Raw genomic sequence first — 21,196 nt, forward strand, 5'->3', positions numbered from 1 at the left:
TTTTTGGTTGTTTTGTGTTATTAGTTGGCAGGCTTCAGCATTTGGGCTTCCGTTCACAGTGGGTTCACAATTTACTCACACTGTGCGGTACGACTCGTAACACATAAAAAAGTAACTGATTTTGCTTCATCAACAGTTTGCTCGAACGAAAGCGCAAACGAGGTCTTCCTGTTGGGACTATGTTGCTGGCTGGAAAGACAACTCCTGAATGTTTCCCAACGTAAAACGATACCTTGTGTTATCCACAAGGAAAAAACGTTGTTAGCTATCTCGTGCTATCCTACCGATCCTAGTCCTGTGTCTGAAAGTCCATGATGAGATGGTGTCATCGCTCCAATGGATGCCGTTCACAGCATTCCCAGGACTGGGAAACCAGCAGCAGCAGCAACAACCAAACTCACGCTGAGCATTGAGGAGCCCGTGAGGTTGTGTTCTTCTGCGCAATAACGCACACAAAGTTGCTGCATGCACCGCGGCGCCACTCACTGGGAACAAGAAGTAGGACAGGATAGAGAAAACAAACAGCTCTGACTCTTTGCCGACGACCCGCCTCTGCGCACGATTCCCATTTCGACTTCGGTGGCACCCTCGCTTTCGACCACTTTCGGCGGGTGCCAGTACAAAACGAGATGGAATTGGATGTATGAAGCACGTTCGTTCGATTAACAAATGACGTCGAAGGCTTGACGCTACAACGGTGTCGCGGTTCCCCGGGTGGTGGCGGTTCCTAAGACAAGCGACGTAAAAAAAAGCAAAGCAAAATGAAAGCCGCACCAGAACGCGTTTTAATGGTGGGTAGTTTATTTTTTCCTCCCCTGTTTTTTTTATTAATCCCGCTTTAGTCCTTGTGTCTAAAAAAGGAGACGACCGACCTGCCTACTCCCTCGATGTGTATGGAAAATGTCTTTTTGTTGATATGTACTTCCTTTGTTGTGCTGCACGACAATCGTTTCCTGGACATTAAAACATATTAGTCCGTGCTGTGTTTGTTAAAAACAGCACAAATCCTTTTGGTGCTCCATTTTTTTTGGCAAAAGAAAGGGCAGTTGTGTTCACATTACGTGAGCCACCGGGCGCCTCCATCGGGCCTTTGGTTTATGTTTCCTAACTAGCTTGACGCCCCGGCGTTGCTCGGTGACGAAGGGATTGAGAAAAGTATTATGGTTTTAACTAATACTTGAAAGATATGTTTGAATGTAATAGTTACAATAACGACATATTTAAAATGTTTGATATTTCATCAATTTCCCCGTGATGTATAAAACTGAGTTTAAACTGTAAAATTTAGATGATTTTATCAAAAATTAATGATCAAACAAACCTTCAACAACATCTGCAGTGCTTAAACTTAATGTGTGAAAAGTTTCAGAAGCGACGGTTCAGTATTGATCGAGTTTTTAGTGTACACAGAACTCCATACATAAAAAAAGCTAAAATATGTAGTAGATAAACGCTGAAGAATTGTTGAACGTGTTTACTAAATGAGCAATAGTTTTGAATGAGGATGTACAAAGGATTCAAGCGTTGTACAAAATATGAACGACTTGGAGAGGTCTATAAAATAGGCACACGGGCAATAATTTTCTTCGTCAAACCGATCTCATACAGATGAATAATTATTCCCAAGAATTCCGTACCCTTTCCCTGGGGGGCTCAGTGTCGCTGCAAGTGGCAGGGCAGGGCAGCGAGGGGGAAAGATGACGTCATTCGTGTTGCTCCATGGCGATCCAATTCTGATCGGGCTGTGGCCTCATTTCGCAGCTGAATTTCGTTTCGCTTCGTTGCTACACCCCTGAGTGGGGTATGACAAAAGGGACCTTGTTTCCGTTTGTCGACGACCCACAACCAGCCATGGTCAACCTCTAGGCTGGAAGTTTGGCTGTTGTTGTGGTGTGCATCGTCGCCAGCAACTCTCCACCATACCATCATCACCACACCAACATCGTTGCTTCGCCACTCGAAGCGAAGCGATAGTTGTTTAGGTCGATAAAAACGACGAAATTTGTACCCCAAGCCACACCGCCACCCGGTGCGAGGGACTCGAAAATGTAGGGGACGGTTCTGTGGCCCAAGAAAATGCCTAACCACATAATAGTTCTTTCAATATCTTCTTTGGGCATACTTTGCGTCCTTGTTGGTCGAAAGAATTGACCGTTGTTGGTGGAGTTTTTATGTTTCTGTACGATGTACAGCAGTTAATGAGTTTTGAAACAGTCTCTCGAACTCTTGTAGATCGGTTCAGTCACCGGAATATGCGCTAGGTAAAAGGATTTCTTGTGAAACCCGTGTCCAGATGACGTTGCTGTTCGTGTCCCCATAGAGCGCCATCACCGGCGTTTGTGTCATGCAGCAAACGTCGCTTATCTGTTTATCGCAATGCTCTGCTGTCATGAAAAATGGGAGTCTATTGATTTTTCCCCCACTTTTACCTTTCCCTAGGACAAATTTGTCAGAAGGTACTTGGTCGGTATATACGCCACTTACGAACTAACCATTTGCTCACTTCCCTTAATGGCCAAACCCATAAATGTAGTTCGGAACGGTGCCTTTCAATTTCGGAAAGTCGATTTGTCTTCCTCTCGGTGCAAGCCCTGGGGAGCTGTCAATGTGTTTGTGGCGAAGAAGTTGCCTTTTTCCTGTTTATCGTTTTAAAAAAAAGAAGAGGTACGTAATATGAAAACAAGAGAACGAGGAATATCATGGGACAACAAAGAATAGATTAAACGTTCAAATCACCATTCCATGTCCTCAAAGGACATCACGTGAAAAATAGGAAGATCTTGACGATGAGAGCGACGAGAAGCAAACGTTGTCACAGTTCGTTGAATGTTAGTTTCGTCCGCCTCTCACGTACGGCAATTTGTTGCCCCGAAAGTTTTTTTTTTAGCCTGATATTGGCATCAGGCAGCTTTATCGGCATTTGGTTTTCGCTTCCATTTTACCATGTCAAAGCGTCAATCAGCCGGGGATGGCAGCTTTGTTTAAAAAAGAAATTTTTCACACTTGCGTAAACTACAAAGTAGTAGTACAACAAGGAAATACTCAAACGTTCCTAACAAACCTGTAGTGCTGTAAAAAATACGGGAATAGAAATTAAAAGGAGCATAACAGACCGCGAGTCAACAGTTAAAAAATAATGAATATGCATTCGACAGAGAAGGAAATGTGCGGCAATTAGTTGAAGAAAATGAGTCCCTCGTCGTAATTACGACGAAATGGGTCCGCTTTAAGGTGTAGTTTGAAATAATGGTAAGAAAGCTCGTTATGATGTTATAAGTTGTTTTATTTAGGTCCTTCCCATTTTTTTTCTTTCTAACTGTTGAGCGCGATTCAATGCTTTTTGTGCACTCTGCCGTGCTAGAACTTTCTCCAAAGTGGTGGTACAATGCGAATGGTGAGTCCCCGACTCACGATCCTTGGTTCTGACGGGGGCAGAACGGGAATTTCATTATTGGTTTATCGCATGGTGGTAGTGGTGCTAGAGAAGTATCCATTTAAAATGTAAATTATGACTTGTTCTTTCAAAGCGCTTGCTGTACGTCGACGATATATCCTGCTTATTAAACAGTTTTTAATCTGGAATGCAAGGCAGGAACATGGAATGAAACTACGCAGTTGCGTGTCAGGGACGAACGTTAGATTTTTTTTTGTTTTACTCGGCGCAATTCCGCAAAGCACAATTTTAATTATAATCCAAAGCCTAGATGTAATTTTCCTAAACTAATGATCCAACCCCAACATTCATTGTAGTGAAAAAAGATCCTACTCAGTGGAATGGTGAGTGTGAAAAGGAGAAGCAAAAATAAATTAGGAATGTGCTCAATCGTAGGATCTCCTCGATAGACATGGTTCGCCAATCCTTTGAACCCCGCAGTATAAAAGGCTGACAATACTTCATACAACAACATTCGGAAGGAAAGCGACAGGCGGCGGCATGTAGGAGGCGTGTATATTTACAATGACTTGGCATCTTTATCCTTTCCTCCGTCCCCCCGTCCCCCACACTATCTACCACAACCACGGAGACAATTATGAACAACCTTTGACACTCGGGAAGAAAACGACGGCCATTACGAAACCAACCACCACGCAATGGAAAAATCAGGTTGTCCGGAACGTGTTTGCGATAAGGCCCGGCGGATGAGTAAAGGGAAGCAGGCAGGCAAGCAGCTCGAGGAAATGTCGTGTACTCTCGGGTATTTTTGTGAGTCGATGCGGCTGTAACCTGGTACCACCACCAATAACATGTCCTTTGGTGACCACAATCTTTTCTCCTCCGGGGGGTCACCCGGCGTGTCTGGGCATTTCGAATGTCGTTGTTGCTGATAGTCCGTGTCTGTACCACAGCACGTTGTCTGCGCAGGACGACGTTTTCGTCGTGTGTGGTCGTTGCTGCATGCGGGTCACGTTCCACAATAATCCTATCCGGTGGCGGTGCCTAGACCTTCGTCTGCCTGTCACTTCCGTCTTTGCGAAGGCGGTCTAGCCTTGCCTGCGTGTACTATATGTTCGTGGCAGCCGATAGGCGTTAAGTTACATTTTCGTTGAGAGCGAAATGTGCCCGTTGGCGCCCCGTTACGATACGCCTGGTGAGATCAGGACTACTAGATCCCCATGACCACGGACGGATGTTGTGACCTCAGGAGTAACGAATGGGACGTGTGACCCTGCTCTGTGCTTTCCACGCTTACGTAACACCGTAATTTGACACGCACGGCTAACGGATGTCGACGGGTGAAAAAGGATGGAAAACCTGATGTCGAGCATAATCCGAACGAATTGTGTATCATAGACGCAATAAATTTTATCGGATAAACGACCTGAACGAGGCTTGAAGTTACACCGAAAAAAACACTTTTCTCCCGGTGTCTGATGTTTGTGTGTTAACGTAATGAAAATCCTACCCGAAGAATGATGTTAATTTGAGTTATGGCAAATTAATCTGCGCAAAAAATTTAACCTAATGCTAGATGATGACTGGACCTAACATCCATCTGCGAAAGGATGTTTAAAAAGAAGTAGGTACTTTTTTGAAAAATAAAAGAAGGATGACAAACCAAATCCCTCCGCTTAATCGAGTTTGAATATATTTCAACACAAGAAAGAGCCAACCGTCAGCCAACCGGTACGCTTTCCAAGGCCGAGAAAAATAATTCTCAAGAAAGGCCTGCTTTTGGCTTCGAGTGGCTCAGTATTTTTTTAGTTTTCTACTGATTGTAATCAGAAAAATCATGTTCAACCCAAGTAGAATCATAAATTATCGGCGAAAAAAGCAATGCCAATAATGGGGGGGATGCCTGGCTGCTGACACCGTCACTTCGACTTGCCTGTAGTCAGCCTTGTCTCATTGACGACATTTTAGCCGTATTGGGCCCAGGATCTAATTCTATTGGTTTTGAAGTATCCTTATCGAGTGTGTTTTTTATTCGCTAAAAGAAAAGCATCAGAAAAATGAGTAAAAGATGAGTTGTCGGTTTCTGTCGTTTGTTGTTTTGCCCCGAGCATTTTTAGCAATGGAGGAAGAGAAATGTGTGTGCGATTGTAAATATCGCGTACTCTTCATCTTGGTGGTGACGCCTGACACTAACCATGATTTGATGATTGTTCGCTGATAGCAGAAAGGCTGACATGCGAAAACACTGAAAGCAAATTTTCTGGACGAGTGCCAGATTGGTTTGTACTCTTTGCCATAGTTCGTTCTCCATTGTCAAAATGCTGACGTAAATCTTGATCAAATAACGATAAAAGATACTAAGTTAGTAAGAAAATATATTTAATTGAACAAATGATGAATTGTACTTTCGTCGTATCAATATGAAATGTTCATTTAATAATATTAGACATGTTATGTTATACATTCCAAGCGTGTCGTTATCATCTATTCAAGCTGACTCATACTATTTGTATAGTATTCGACATAACATTATGCCTCCGGAAAATATCCAGTTCGTGATCGTTTGATTTGGTGACGTGGAGGCAGTTTTCTGATCTGTTTTCGTTTACCTGTGTAAGCCAATGCCGTTTGCGTCAATGCAAGTTCAAGGTAGCGCTTGTGGTTTAGTGGTGTCAACAAACCTTCCGCGCTCATCTGTTTGCCGTTATCTTTGACGAGTGATTATGATACCTCCGATTGTAGGGTACGTCAAACTAGTGATGAGAATAACAACTCTTTTCAAAGATTTGAATCAGAGTGAACAATCATCACGAGGGTTTGAATCCGTAAATCACTCTTTTGTAATTTGAAACGTGTAAAATGAATTATTAGTCGTTGCTGAGATTTAAATCTTTGACAGGGATTCTCGATTCCCAAATTAATGAATGAGTGAGTAAAAGGGTTACTAATCGCCAGAGAGAGTCAAATCCCAAACTGAGCAAATTTGCAAGTGCTGTCAAGAGTTTCCTACCAGTTTCCTACGAGTTTCCCGTCTGTTGCGGGAACCGAGTTTGTCAGTTTGTCAGAGGAGAGTGCGCTATGTGGAGATGAACAGTTATACTCGCTTTGGGATTCAAATCTCTATGACGGCAAACAACTCTTTTACTCACTCATTCACTCTTTTGGGATTCGAATCCTTTGAAGGATTCAAATAAAAAAGGAGTAACAACAACTATCCGTTAAGATTTAAATCAATCATTCAATAGTAAGATTCAACTCAATCACACATTCCTACTCAGTACGCACATCATTACGTAAAACCGTCGGTTGGTTAAACTTTTCCAGGTTTTTCTTAGTTTTTATGAAGTCATCACACATTGCTTCCTTTCGGGTGTAAGATGTAGTTAATTGCATCAGCTGGTTTTGGAGTTTTATAGTCATGGGTTATAGAGTGTTATAGAGTAGATTATCAATCATTTTTCGGATTTTTATTTTCAATTGTAATATATTTAACAAAAAGTTTTTCTTGTTACAAAACTCATATTATGTCATTTTGTAACAGGACATGACCAAGTTTTTCTGATCTCATTGCGTTTGCGGAGTTAAACCTCGCTTTGACATTTCGAACAAGCGATGGAACATCAACTATATGCTGTTACGTTTTCTGCTATTTGCGCAATTGTGTTCTCGATTTATGATTGTCTGGTTCGTAATGAGACCTTCTACTCCCAATCAATGTCGAAAGCATTTAGGAAAAGCGATGACTTTTTAACTCCCTATGTGTAGGTGATATCTAAATGTCAGCCATAGGTAGGACGCGAGCTCTATATCTAGATAGCAATATTGAACTCATGACGAATTCTTTCGTGCGCCTGCTTTACGTCTACGACGACTTACGGCTGGTGCTGTACGGCTATTGATTTTCTGCCTTTTATGCTGTCTGGTAACACTCTATTGCGCTCCAGAATTTCCACTAATGCAAAGCATAAATAATTCAAGAAAAAGAAAACAAAGCAGCTTGTAATGTGATGGTCAACCTTTGCTTGACAAATATTGACTATTATCACCTTTCGCAACGGATTGCAATGCTCGACTCTCGGATAGTGATATAAAGAGGTAGCCCGAATTATGCCCATAAATAATCGATGGTAGTAAATATAAGGCGGGATGGATATCGCGATGAAATTTATGGTGTAGGATTTATACCACATCATCCTTCATGAAAGCCCAGCCGTCTCGAGGGGGTGATTTTGGGCACCGTGGTGGAATATAAAAAGTTGCTTATGGCGTTTTTATCAGATCCCCTTCCCATCAAACAGCATTTCCAGCAAACATTTCTCTAGACTCGCCTCGAATGGATAACGCAAAAATTTTTTCACGCTCGCTACTGATTCCGTTTCCATTTTTTTTTGGTACGTCTGTTGGGTGATGTTATTTGAATAAAGTTTTACCTTTCACGACACGTTCGTAAATCGTGAAAGTTTTGTTTTGGATTTACGTCTATGTGTGTGTGTATGATATATTTGATGGTGCTTCATTGCGGATATCCTTGGTTGCATCTTGCTTTCGCTTTTACTTCGTGCTGACGGGGAAGATATTCATACGAAATCTGCTTTTCCCGCACCTGATTACCATATATTTGCTCGAAAGGATAATATTTATTGCCCAGAACGGGCTGCGGTACGCAAAATGGAGACGATGGTTATCTGTTTTTTTTTGTATTTCGTTTGGATTGTGTAAGAATCTTGTCTTTCTGCTCAACTTCGTTGACATTCGTTGGAGCACTACTAGGACAACGCCGCTGTGTGTATCGTTCGGCAAGAAAAAAGGCATATCTTGCGTAACTGTCTCCAAAATATCGTGGGTTTTTACGACCACCACGTAGTGGCCACATATTATTTGAGCAATTTGGATCGATGTTGGATATTTTGCTTTTCTTTTTATCCTCGGCCATCGTCGCAGTAAACAAACTTTTTATGATCACTCCTCGATGATACTTGACATTTGTGTTGTGTGGCCAAGCCCGATTTCAACACCGCCCGAAAGCTGATGATTTGAACTTTCCTTCAATCAGCTCCTTGAATCAGCACACGATGATAAGGACTGTGGAAAAATGTAACCACAAAAGGAAACACACTTCGTTTTAGCCTTGTGTTTGCTTGTATCGAATGTATTTTCTTCTTCCGTTCTTATTTGTTCGCTTCCATACATAAATACAACTGAAAGCTTATTCGTAATCACGATAGTTTGACATAACATTCCACACCCTTTCCCGAGGCGCCAAACAAATTTCCCAACTCTTTTTGACTGACTACTACTACCACCAGCGGTGGCCAAAATTTCTCGGACGCTCGACTGTGGAAAACTTCAGTTCCGTGCGGCTTGTTTATTGCCTTCGGAATGTGGCGTGGAAACAAAGGAGGAGGAAGGAAAGCTACATAATGGATTGTATGAGAAAATCAGTTCCTCTTGAATCGAAGGACATTCGCTCCAACTCCTCTCCTCTATGTGGTGTGTACTCTTCTTACTTGCAAGCAAGCTTTTGCTTTACTACTATTAGGAATAATACAGTTCCTGGGATGGGTGAAGGAACCGGTGGCAATGGTTAACGTTTGGCTGGTTGGTGGTGGACCTCGTTTGGGGATTGGGACCAACACTCAGCCAACAGTGGATGGACGAGGGTGCCTTCAAGCGTAGGGTGCGGGCCGGATAATGGTGTAAAGTTTGGTGTAAAAGAGCATGGGGACTGTTTCGGGCTTACGCCTCGTTCGTTCGTTTGGGGAGTGACCACCTTTTTTTACGGGCTCGCTTTCCGAAAACACATCGAACGCGAAAGCTTAGAAATTGTCCTTGGCCCGAAGCCATTGCCCCCCCCCCCCCAACCTAAGGACGGTTTGGATGCGGGTTGCACAAACCCGGTTGGAACACGGAGGAGGGGGGACATGAGTTAACGAGGGGTCGATTCTAGCGGCGTTCAGTGGTGTGATTGCTGCGGTTTCGCTTGTGTTCTGGCAAACCGAACACGGACGAGAGTTCGGAGAGAGATTAGAAATCTGATTAGATTCTGTTCGTTCCGATTGTGTGGTCACTTTTTAAGCGAAAACCACACCCGGGGCCACAGGAAATGGATTGGATGGTGAGTGAACCACAATCATCCAGAGGATCTAAGTCAAACAATTACATTCCCTTTGAGTATGTTGTGCACTGTTATGTCTCTGTCCTGAATTTATTTTCCTATACCAAAGGATGCTCGGCTGGTGTGTTATATTTTTCTAACTTAACAGAATATCAGAAACTGTGTTATCGAATACAATTATAAACATAAAATATTTTAAATTCTTATATCTTCCTAAGTAATGATTTATGGTATTCACAATTGCGAATGGACGGGACAAAAAAGAAGAAAATCCAACAATATCCATGAGGCGAAGGGAAAATCGGATTGAACGGTTACAACAGGACACACCTCATCGTTCCCAACGTTTGTCGGAATCTATTGAGAATATAGATAGGGTTGTAATAGCGGGTTGGTAGCGAAAGTGAGCTGGTTTTGTGTTACGCGACGGTTCAATCACGTTACCGTTTGTTCATTAATATTTGAAATGGAAAACGCCTAGGGTGTCGGGCGGAATTGATGATCGTTCCCGCGTGGAAGACCGACCAGCACGGCAAAGCAGCAAGGAATTGTAGGTTTTCCCCATCGCGTTTCGACGAGTATAAGCCTGGAGTGCAGGAGGGGAACAACGTGCGGGAGACTTGCTTTTCGGTGAGGCTACGGGAAATCGCGCCGGTTGTGTTGAAACACTGAACAACGTCCTGGTTTGGCAGGTGCAGACGATGGAGGCCACAAAGAAGCTGTTATGAATATCGATTTCGGTCCTACAAGTAAAATAACAAATAAATACTGTAGTGGGAAATATGTTGCTAGTTATCGTTCGCTGCGTACTCTAACTGGCTTTGTTTCGTTACCCACTCTCCCGCGTACGTTGCGTTGGCAGATTTAATGCTTTCAGTCCCCGGGTGTAGGGAGAAGCTATAACATATTCAATAAGCCTGTGAAAAGCTACACCCCCCCCCCCCCCCCCCCCTCCCCCTCTCCGGCTGCTATAGCCGGGCTTAAGACCTTCGAGGGAAGTAAACATGTGAGCAGGCCGCCATGAAGTAGCTTACAGTTCCCTTCTTTACTTCCTTTTACCCAACAATCGGGAAAGGGGATGGGTGGTAAGCGCAATTCCCGTGGCACTCGGAAAAATGGATCCTTTGGGATGGTGGATCCTTTAGCATTCAAAGAGCGCGTGTGTGCCCTCCGGTGTAGAAGGGGCCGAGGCGTGTTATTTGTGGTCTTGTGGCGAAATGCGTACCCAACCAAGAGCCTTCTTTCAACAGCCTATAGAAAAGCGGGTAAACTTGCTTCGAAACACAAAATAAACATTCTTTTCCTCCGGTAGGCCGGCAAACGCTTTTCGTTTGCAATGGCTTTTTGTTGTTTTCCGTGAATGATGAAAATTAATGAATTTCTCAAAATTCCATTGAGTCGAAAACATTCTCATATAAATGCTGCCCGCTTTCGGGAGCAAGCAAACCGATTGCTTTCCACAATGGAACAGGGATACAGCAATCATTCTGCACAGAGTTCGTTTTTCCTTGTTTTTATTACAGTTTATACATTTCTTTGTTTTTGAAGGTAATGAACGAAGTGTATGCGATTATGTGATATTTCCGTATCTTTATAGAAAAAAAAAATAGAACGGCATATTCCACCACGACGAGGATAAGATGGGTTCAATTTCTATATTCCTTTTTTATTATAGTCAAAGCCGTCCGTAGGGATTCTTTTAAAACGGAAAAAATCTTTTCTAAAAGGGAAAATATAATCGATAAAAGGAGGTACCAATTAAAAAATAAATCTCTTAAAGAATGGGTAGGTGTATTCATTTAACAAAATAATGGTGGTTTCATAATCCTTCTCGATGGTGTTGTGTATCATCCTGCTTTTTTTGCATCATTATCCATCGTCAGGAAATATGTTATCCCTTCCCAAAAACAAAAAATAAAATGCTACCTCGTACCATATCATATAATATTTTCTTTTTATTCGCTCCATTTCTCCCTCGCAGGCAACGGCACGATCGATTTCCCCGAGTTCCTCACAATGATGGCTCGAAAAATGAAGGACACGGATAGCGAAGAAGAAATCCGGGAGGCATTCCGAGTCTTCGATAAGGACGGCAACGGTTTTATTTCAGCAGCTGAGCTGCGCCACGTCATGACTAATCTCGGCGAAAAGCTAACAGACGAGGAAGTCGACGAGATGATCCGTGAAGCCGATATAGATGGCGATGGCCAGGTTAATTATGAAGGTACGTGTAACCGACGGTGACCGACGATATCCAGTTGCTGATTATAATTGCATGGCAGGAAATTTTCCGGGGCGAAGAAGGTTGCCTTCTTTTTACCCGCAGAAAATGTCCCCGGCCAAGAAGTGTATACACTTCATTTAGCAGAACGCGAAAGAAACCACGTAACAACAATATCGGCTTTTTTGTTTTTCGTGTGGGCCAAAGCTATCGAATCCGTGTTTGATCGATAGAGGACCAAAAAACGAAAAGAACGAAGCGTACCTTCACGGTACAGCAGTATCCTTGTTACCGATTCCCTATTGCCTATGGATGACCGCGCGACGCGGAGGAGTGCGCGGTGAGGAGTACTGCGCGTCAGCACTTGAGCTTGTCAGGGTCGTGGTTCAGGTTTTGCGTCCATGACTCCGCGCTTACTTGCGGATGACATACCAGGCTAGAAGGGATGTTTGATTGAAATTCCCGACCCATTATGTCTGCTCTCTTATGGGGTAAGGCCAGAATCAAGTTTGAAGAACCATCACTTTTTTTTCGCGAAAAAAGAGCTCTTTCGATCGAAGAATGAAAAAGGCACAAATGAAAAAAGAACGGGCTTGTCGGTAGCGCACCATCCACCAAGAGCTTTTGGGTGATACGAGTTGATGAAACTCATCGCGTGGCTCTGCAGCCGCCACCTTCCTTGAATCTCGCTCACCGTTCGTTATGACGGCTGAAAGTCGCATTTCTATCATTTGTTGACTCGGGCTCTGGTCTTTTCAAGCAGCTCCCGTTGTGAGCAGTAGTCACTGTTAAAACGCAAACATACGCCTCACGCCTTCGAGCCTTTGCACCAGCCAGTCAGCTTTGCATACATCTCGCTTTGAAGTTTACAATTGTTCGCGCATACCATATATAGTCCCACTTACACCAACCACCCACCATGCTGAGGTACTGGCGTTTCTAGAGTGGATTAAACTTCAAAAGAAAATGTATACGCCGAAGAGAGAGAGAGTGAGAGAAAGTGTGTATGTGTGGGTGTTCTGCAAGCCGAATAACTGTTTTAGGATGAAAGGTCCTTTCCGGGCCCTGTGTGTGTCCTCCCTGGTTGTCCTCCTGGGCATGGTCAGCGCAGAGGGCGTAAACTGAGCGGAAGAATAAAGTTATGCTGTCCTAAGCATGGTGCTTGCGGTATGCGAACGAGTAAAGAAAAGTTTGTCCCGCCCGATGGCCGCATCACGTCTGTCATCTGCAAGTGGAGTCGCCCCATATACCATTCGGCTGTAGAATGTCATCAAGATCATGAAAAGCATTCTTCAAACCTACATCCAGTTGGGGTCGTGTGTTCTGCACACTACTACACATTATCGACTCGTGTCAGGATCATAATGGGCGGTGGTTGGTACTTCATCGTAAGCTCCGGCTGGCAGCAACGAAGACGGCCTGAATATGATGCTTTTGTTGGTGGAGGCGCTAGTATTTTAGATTGATGAATTGCGCTCGGCTAGGGGTTTGCGTGCTGCATGCAATCTTTAGCGACTGTTGCGATAGGCACGAATGGAAAGAAAAGCGGCCGCAAATCATCCTCGTGCAAGACAGCAGCCACGCCACGCGATAAGATGGTAGGGAAAGCGCCACACGTCGTTTGCTTGGAGGGCAAGATGTGTGGCTTTTGAAGAAGGTCGGTCTTCCACCAAATACGAGTATATGAAAGGTGATTAGTAGAGAAGTAACTCCACTTCGGTAGTGTTGTTAGTCTTCTACTTCAAGCAGATCGGCATCGCACCTAGACAAGAGTAGGAGGAGGAGCATAATCATGGGGGAAATAATGGCATGGCGTTTGCAAAATATATAGCATGTGGGATGTTCCTCAAAGTTTTCATGTTTGCCGAGAAACATGTAGAGTGGTAACATGCGAACCCATAAATTCGTTTCGTAATCGGCACCCGTAAACACTAAGCAATAACTCACGACGATCATGAAAAGGAAGAACAGAAAGGTGATTGCATTCACCACCCCCGCATTGCAGTGTTGTTACTCGTTTTACACGAGAATGTACCACTGTTTGACAGCCGCTTTGGTGATTTAAAGCATGCCTTCATCCAGAACTTACTAGTGAATAGAAATGGTTAGTAGCAAACAAATACACATCGTGCTATCGATCAAACGACATCGACAGCTTCCCGAACTATGACCAAGGCCCCGTATAAAACAGATGTCTACTTGATGTTTAGTCATGCATTGCTAAGATCTAGCGATCGCGTGACCACACACGACGTGGGGGTACTTTATTAAGGGTGTTGCTTGTTCTGAAAACTAGTACTATCACACTAGGTAACTTTGTTTTTCAGCGGAAGACACTACCGAATGGGGTTTTGTGCGGTGTATTGGTGATGAAAACGTCACGCGAATGATCCGGTGATCGTTGTTTTCGCTACACTACGATGAACACACCCGATTACACTTCGGTGTAATGCGCTGATGAGTCGAAGAAATCTTCGATCGTTGACAATCCTCTCTCTTTTCCACCTTTTGGACTGTGATGTCACCGTTTTGTTGCGGTTTCATTGAACATTGCTGCCTGCAAACAATCACGATGGTGTGTTAATCACGAGATGGGTGGATATTTTTGTAACCAAATCACGGGATGATCCGTGTTTGGCTGGTTGGTGGTGTGGAGCTGTTGTTTGTTCCCAACGATGGGTGGACTACGCTACGAATGACAACGATTTTAAGTTCCTTCTAAATAGGTTACGAACCAGTTTGCGGCTGAGAGTTTAATTTATTTGTTTGTTTAGGTTGAGATATACCAAACGCGAAAGCTGTGATCGTCACATGTGCACGTTATAATTTCACTCACCAGCGATGTTGATTGCAGTTTTTGCATTGCACTTTCACGCAAACTCTGGATGCAAAGAAAAATTTAGAATCGTGCCGACAGATGACCGCAACATGAATAAATAAACTACTATTCCTCTATCCGCAACGTTAGAAGATTAATTACCGTTTCGCCTGCGGTATTCTCGACCTAACGCTGAGCCAGCCAAAATATGTATCGAAGGAGGAAGTTGCAGAGATTATGGATGCAGTTCTGGTTGGTCCTGGATCGGTTGGTCGCCAACCGGGAGATAATTATTACGTAAGCCGAAGCGCACATACTGCGTCTCAGAGCGGCGCTTACTTCCGTCTTACGATTTGTTTACGATCCCAAATCTCGTACAAATAGTCTTGTTAGTATGGCTGAAGCGGAAAACACACGACCGGTAGAACCATCGCGACATCGTCGGGGTAGAACTGGTGCTCCATTGGCTCAAACCGGTGTGTCTAATTTGCGCAAAACAGTAAACCATACAGGGTTAGACTAGACGCCGTTTAGGCTGCCGGCAACGACGACGGCGCTGTAGAGGTTTTTTTTATGCTGGGTTTATTTTGTTTACATGGTCATGTGGTGGGGCAGCCTACACCAACTCCTTCCATGTATGGTCTTCTTTTGTATATGTCCTACCGCAATCTGCATGCAAAGCAATCTAGGTGACGATCGCTTCATCGGAGCTTCTGCCTTTCGTTAAATTTGTGATAAAAATGGTCCAGTGCATACCCGTCAGTTACGGGAAACCTGTGGGATAACATCGCGTTGTTAACCGCCTCTTCTCTTGCTCATGCATACGAGGGCCTCAATTCGGAGTCTACTAAAGCAAATGGTGACGTACGCTGTGTGTACAATACCGTGCTAGCAGCGGGAGGGCTCTGCAATCAATAGATAAAAAGAAAACTTCCCGTAAGTCATCGCGAATAAACAACGGTACCATAAAGATAATGCTGCGGTTATTTGACGATGGTGTTCAGATATAAATATTTGAATAACATTTTGCGTTTGTCTGCTGGCAACCGGATTTTGGGGACACGAAAATCCGATGCCGAACGGAGTAAGAAACTATGAAGTAGTTTCATATTAATATTGCCGCCTCATATCGTCTGTATATTAACTAAAAGAATTGCAGCCAACGACGGCAATTTTTAAAATGCTTTCCAGCCAACCATATAAGGGCACGTTTTACTTCTACACAAGTGCTACAATACAAAATTTATTTATTTTACTTAACATGATATTTTTTCTGTTCCGTTAACCCCTTCACAGTTTTGCCCGGCTCGAGCCTGGCTGGGGTAATTTTTTGTCGCATATTTTGTTTCTACTTTCGTTGCGCGTCGTTTATTTCGAGTGTACCTGCTTCGAAAACATGTTCTCGCGTGTTTATAAACTTTTACTCATATGTTTGACACTAATTGACGCAATTGAAATAATTTTTTACTTATTATCAGAAAATTATTGCTGATCATAATCATAAATAACATATACAAACTGCCTATGAACTGACATCATTTAAACAATAAAATCCCAAATTTTTTAGAAAAATATAATTTTTTTCTTGAGTTCTAGACCAAAACCTATACAAAAATGTAAAAAAAACAGTGTGACAATTTTTTGAGTCATTTTCTCAACTTGGCAGGACTGTGAAGGGGTTAATGCAAATAAGGGCCGTCGGTTGTCTGTTATTTAGATTCACATTAGTCATACACTATTTTTCATTTCCAGTGTTTTACTCAATGTGGTTTACAACTATGGACTACTTTACAGTACCGTTGGTTGGTGTTAGCAAAACTTAAAATATATATTTTTATGGGGGTCCGCGACAGCCGGGCGGTATCACCGATTAGAAAATCAGCTCACGAGCGCTGAGTGTCACGACGGCGTGGGTTCGAATCCCAACCGAGACCGGACTACCCTCCCCCTGTACGATAAGCGGTCTGACTATCCACGTACTCAAACGGAATAAGTCTTGTAAGCCTCCAATGTGGCTAGCATGAGCAAATACGGTCGTTACGTCAAGTAAGAAGAAGATTTTTATGACATTGCATTTGTCAGAGATGAGGAACTCGCTCTCCATGTAGATCACAATATATTTTTTCTTATACAGTTTCACAATACGGTTCAACGGAGCAAAGCAAAGGAAGGCAAACCTGTCCAGTGACATGTTGTAATACTAGCAATCGCTCAAATTCGCACGTCTGCTAATTCACGACATGCTTCGAGCGTTTCACAACACGTATTTCGCCTCGATAATGGCATTTTTCACGCGTTTCGCGACCAATTACAATACCCTCCCTTGTGTCGTCGGCATTTGAACGGTTGTAGTGACGACAATTGTTTGAAATTTCATCACAATTGGTTCACGAACCCACGCAAACCCGACAAAGATAAACAAAATATAATTTATTCCGTCCGTGTCAAGCCAGGAATGGGGGAAACCATACCGATGGAAACCGTATAAATTGTTTGTTATTTTTTATCACGTTTATCATATGAGGAGTATGCAAATTTATGGACAAACGACAGTGTTTCTTCTACTCACTTGGTAACTCAGGAGGGTTATCGTGTATTAAGGTGTTGAATAACTGCTACTATGCAACTTTTTCTGCAATGATAAATAGTATACGTAAACTTTTTTATATAGAGTAGAGACAGCACATTTATTCATTTGAAATACTCACCTCCCTCTTTTATTTGATATTTCAGTATGTTATTTTCGTTGGTAGTTGCATTTTTAGATTTGTCTTTAATTTGTTTTATTTTCATATTCTTTTTCAGAATTCGTAACAATGATGACATCGAAGTGAGCTACAGGTCGATACATTGCGCCTTTCTATTTGTTTATTAAGAAGACTGTAGCCACGCGCAACACCAGCTGCGCAACGCTATCGCTATGGATTTAAAAGGAAGAAAATGATGAAAAGCAGCGTGGGATGCAGTGGAGACAAGAAAGCAAGATGAAGATTAAAAGAAAGGAAGGAAAAAATACAAAGAGTAAAAATACAGAAAGTAAAAAAAGATTAACATTAAATTTAACTTAAAAACAAAAGAAACAACAACACAGAGCATACAAAAACGAAAAGCGAGAATGAAGAGAACACGTACTACATTTACTGATGGCAAAAGGTGAAAAGTCAAATAAAAACACAACAGCAACAACAGCATCTTAGAAGAACATCTTCAGCAAACAGCTATTACTACAACTTCTACAACTACAGCCGCAATAAAAATAATGAAAAGAGCTACAAACAACAACCAACAACAGGACAGCCACAAATAAACTTCTTCATCATGCCACTACCATCACAAGCGACACGACACACCCTCTCCCACGCAGATGAAAGAAAGAGAACAAGGTAAAATTCTCATTTTCAAATGAAATCCTTATTGCAAACGATAAACGTAAACAATGGAAAAGGAACAACAGTCGACAGATAAAAAAAGGCAACAAGTATAACTTAAAAGAATTTTAATTGTAACAACCACAATTATAAATAAGATAAATAAAAATGGTAAAAGAAAGAAAACAAAAAACAAAACAAAAAGGGCATACAATCAACTCCTGGAATATGATATATGCGGTTTCCATCCGCGCCACCAAATTTGTTCAACCCTTACTACCTACAGCTACAGCTATAACCACCAATCACCGCGCTATTATTCCACTTCTCTTAAACAAGCAATTAGCTCTTTGACACACTTAACCAGTAACGTATCTCAAAAATGGCCTCCTCCCTACGCGCTGTAATCTTTTTCTCGCAACATTTGAGCATCACGATCAGCTTTTTGAAGAGGAAAGACAAACAGAACGAGGAAAGGAAAAATTACATTAGATTAAATTTAAATGCTATCCTTAATCTATTTGTGTAAATTTTTTGTAAAAATAAAAAAATTAAATCTTAAACAATTGATTTCGATAAATGACGCGCCTAAACGATGTTCCTCCAATGGATCAAGTCAACGTAAGAGTCAGCATTTACCTCTTCCAATGAAAACAGAAAGAAAATGTTGAAATTTTCGTCCATTTCGACACGAAAGATCATAGCGAGAAACGATACCGGTAGGAAGGGAGGGTTTTCGTTATTAAAAAATAGTAGAACTTGCCAACAACCATTGAAAAAAATATTTTCTTGTTATAACACTCTTTCAAGCAAAGTACAATACTTCGTAGGGTTAGAATAAGCGTAAAGGTAATTGAAGTTGTTCTAGTTAAGCGCAAGAAGGCATTGGTTATATTCAACTAGATAGTCTTATGATCGGTGGTGTAGCTATGTGTAGTTTTTTTTAATGATTTGTAGTCCGGAAAGAATTCTGTTGATACGGCTGCAGGTGTCGGTTTGTTAATATCTTTTACATACAACGGGACTACATGACATTAAGTACGACACATATTCGAACGCTCGCTCACAACTATGTTTCGCCAACCGTTTAGCCTGACTGGTTGTTGCAGAGGAATTTAACCCAAGACAGTCTTGGCACAAAACGGTTTTTTCTCTCCTACATCAAGCTTTGATAAAAACAGTATACAGATGTAGTAAAATATTATGTATTGTTTTGCACTGAATGTTTCAAACACTAACAGCGTAATGCAAATCTAACATCCTTCACTCCTCCACTTATTTTAGTGCGTCCAAATCAAACTAACGTTAAACTAGCAGAATTGCATCGGCGGCAACGAGATAGCAATATGGCAACTGGCAGCATATAAACGACAACATCGTGCAGAAGATGCAGCATCAATCAGCAACGAGCAGCAGGCAGCGCAACAGCACCGACGGCGGCGGCATCAGCGGCAACAGCAGTGCAGCAGCGCAAGCGACGGCTTATGTGGCAAAATACTACTTGGCAGCAATAGGGTTGTGGATCGTACGTGGTCTGGGTTTTGGGCGAAAGAAGTACGGGCAGATTTGTGTCGCTTCTATGGCACCCGTTTGCAAATCTGCGGTTAAAGAGGGGAGCTTAGTTTAGAATGGAGAAAGCGTGGAAGTGTCGGCATTGGAGAATGGCGGATGTGCATGACGTTGTATTCGATAAAAGTAACAGTAAAAGATCTAACCACCGCAAATACGGTCGAACTCCAGCCCAAACCCAAAGCATAAGAGAGGAAGGTGAAAACGAATGTGGCGTAGCAAAGTTGGTTTTTAGCTGAGCACTGTCGGAATGTAGAGCACTTAAAGATAAAGAGAACAAGAGAAAAAAAAACACACAAGGTTGAGAAAGATCATAAGAGTAGTACATACAGAAGAAGCAAAGAAAATGAGAACAATGCAGCGATAGTTATTGCAGTCAACATAATTGATAAAAATAAGAGCTTTTCACTAAGAACTACTACCAGCAGTAAGCGAGAGAGAAAGAGTAAACATAGTTTATGAAACAACTTACATGATAAAGAAACAACAAACAAACAAACAAGCAAAACAATCACAAGCACACATACACACACATACGGTACACAAACACACAAAACATTCACAAACAAACACATACACAGCCAAACGGTAAACCAACAGAAAACGAAATCCAAATGAAGGACACTTTCTTCCTTTCTTCCTTTCTTTCTTTCGTCGTCGTTGTCGTCGTCGTTGTCGCGTTTGTTAGTTGAAGAAAAAATATTTGAAACAGCAAGAACAAAATCAAGCAACCACTTACAATTAAAAAATAAAAACCGAACAAAAAAAGTCTAAACCCAAATATAAGACCCTCTCCCTCTTGTGAGGAGAGGCTATAAATAACAATCCAACAAAAGAAAAAAAAAAGATCTAGCTTGCACACCACAAAACATACACAGACAAACACACACACACATACACAAACTCTCACACAGTTACAGCAAATGGTAATATTTGATAGAAACATAATGGCATGCAAAGTTGACGGGGGATTGTTGTGTTTGGTATGCACGGTAACAAAGATGCAAGAAATGGTCACACTCGAGGAAGAAGTAACAAACAGAAGAACACTGGAGTAGGACTTAAAGGATAACAATACAAATACTAATAGTTAATACACAGAAGAGAACGAAACAAAGCAAGCAGCTAAGGACGATATAACACACATATATATACATATATATATACATTTATATATATTTGACTCAATAACCCCACCACGCCAACACACCACTTCCGCTGCTACCACCACCTCCACCACCACCCAAACCAGTCGCACAGCGAAAGTGTGTGCGGATGTTTGTAAGTGTGTGTGTGTGCGTGTACGCGCTTGTATGTGTGTGTGTGCGAGTGTTTGTGTATGTGCGTCCGTATGTGCTATATCGTACGTACATGCGTTCGAGCACCACGTGTAGGATTAGTTGGCAGTGAAGCAAACTCAACAACTACTCTAAGCATAACACAAACCAACCGAAACAACACAAAACCAAAACAACTGAAAAACGGAACTACATTCACAGTGGAAAGTGGAGAGGGCGAAAGCAAATGGATTGGGCTGGACGTATAAGATAGTAGAGAAGAGGTGCATGCACATAGGGACACGTGTGCATGCGGAGAATGTGAATGTTAGACGTGGGTAAGCTGATGTGGGAGGAGTTGTCGGGGGGACGCTGGATGTTGAGGGATTAACACGTGTATCGACAGGCGGACGAGATGAGATGAATATTAATAA

General features: G+C 42.3%; 1 protein-coding gene across 3 annotated transcripts in view; it reads left to right on the forward strand.

The window, feature by feature from the left end:
- Positions 1-19,826, forward strand: part of LOC131287642 (calmodulin) — a 33,657-nt gene extending 13,831 nt beyond the window's left edge. For 2 of the 3 annotated variants that reach the window (XM_058316707.1, XM_058316708.1), the window contains 2 exons: positions 11,491-11,733; positions 17,354-18,271. In XM_058316707.1, coding sequence (XP_058172690.1) covers positions 11,491-11,733; positions 17,354-17,382 — 272 coding nt within the window. In that variant the 3' untranslated portion in view covers positions 17,383-18,271. Of the gene's footprint in view, positions 1-11,490; positions 11,734-17,353; positions 18,272-19,200 lie in introns of those variants that run through there. The other variant, XR_009189259.1, reaches the window with a different exon arrangement.
- Positions 19,827-21,196: the final 1,370 nt, after the last annotated feature.

The sequence above is a fragment of the Anopheles ziemanni genome, chromosome 3 (genome assembly GCF_943734765.1).
Source record: "Anopheles ziemanni chromosome 3, idAnoZiCoDA_A2_x.2, whole genome shotgun sequence".
NCBI lineage: Eukaryota > Metazoa > Arthropoda > Insecta > Diptera > Culicidae > Anopheles > Anopheles ziemanni.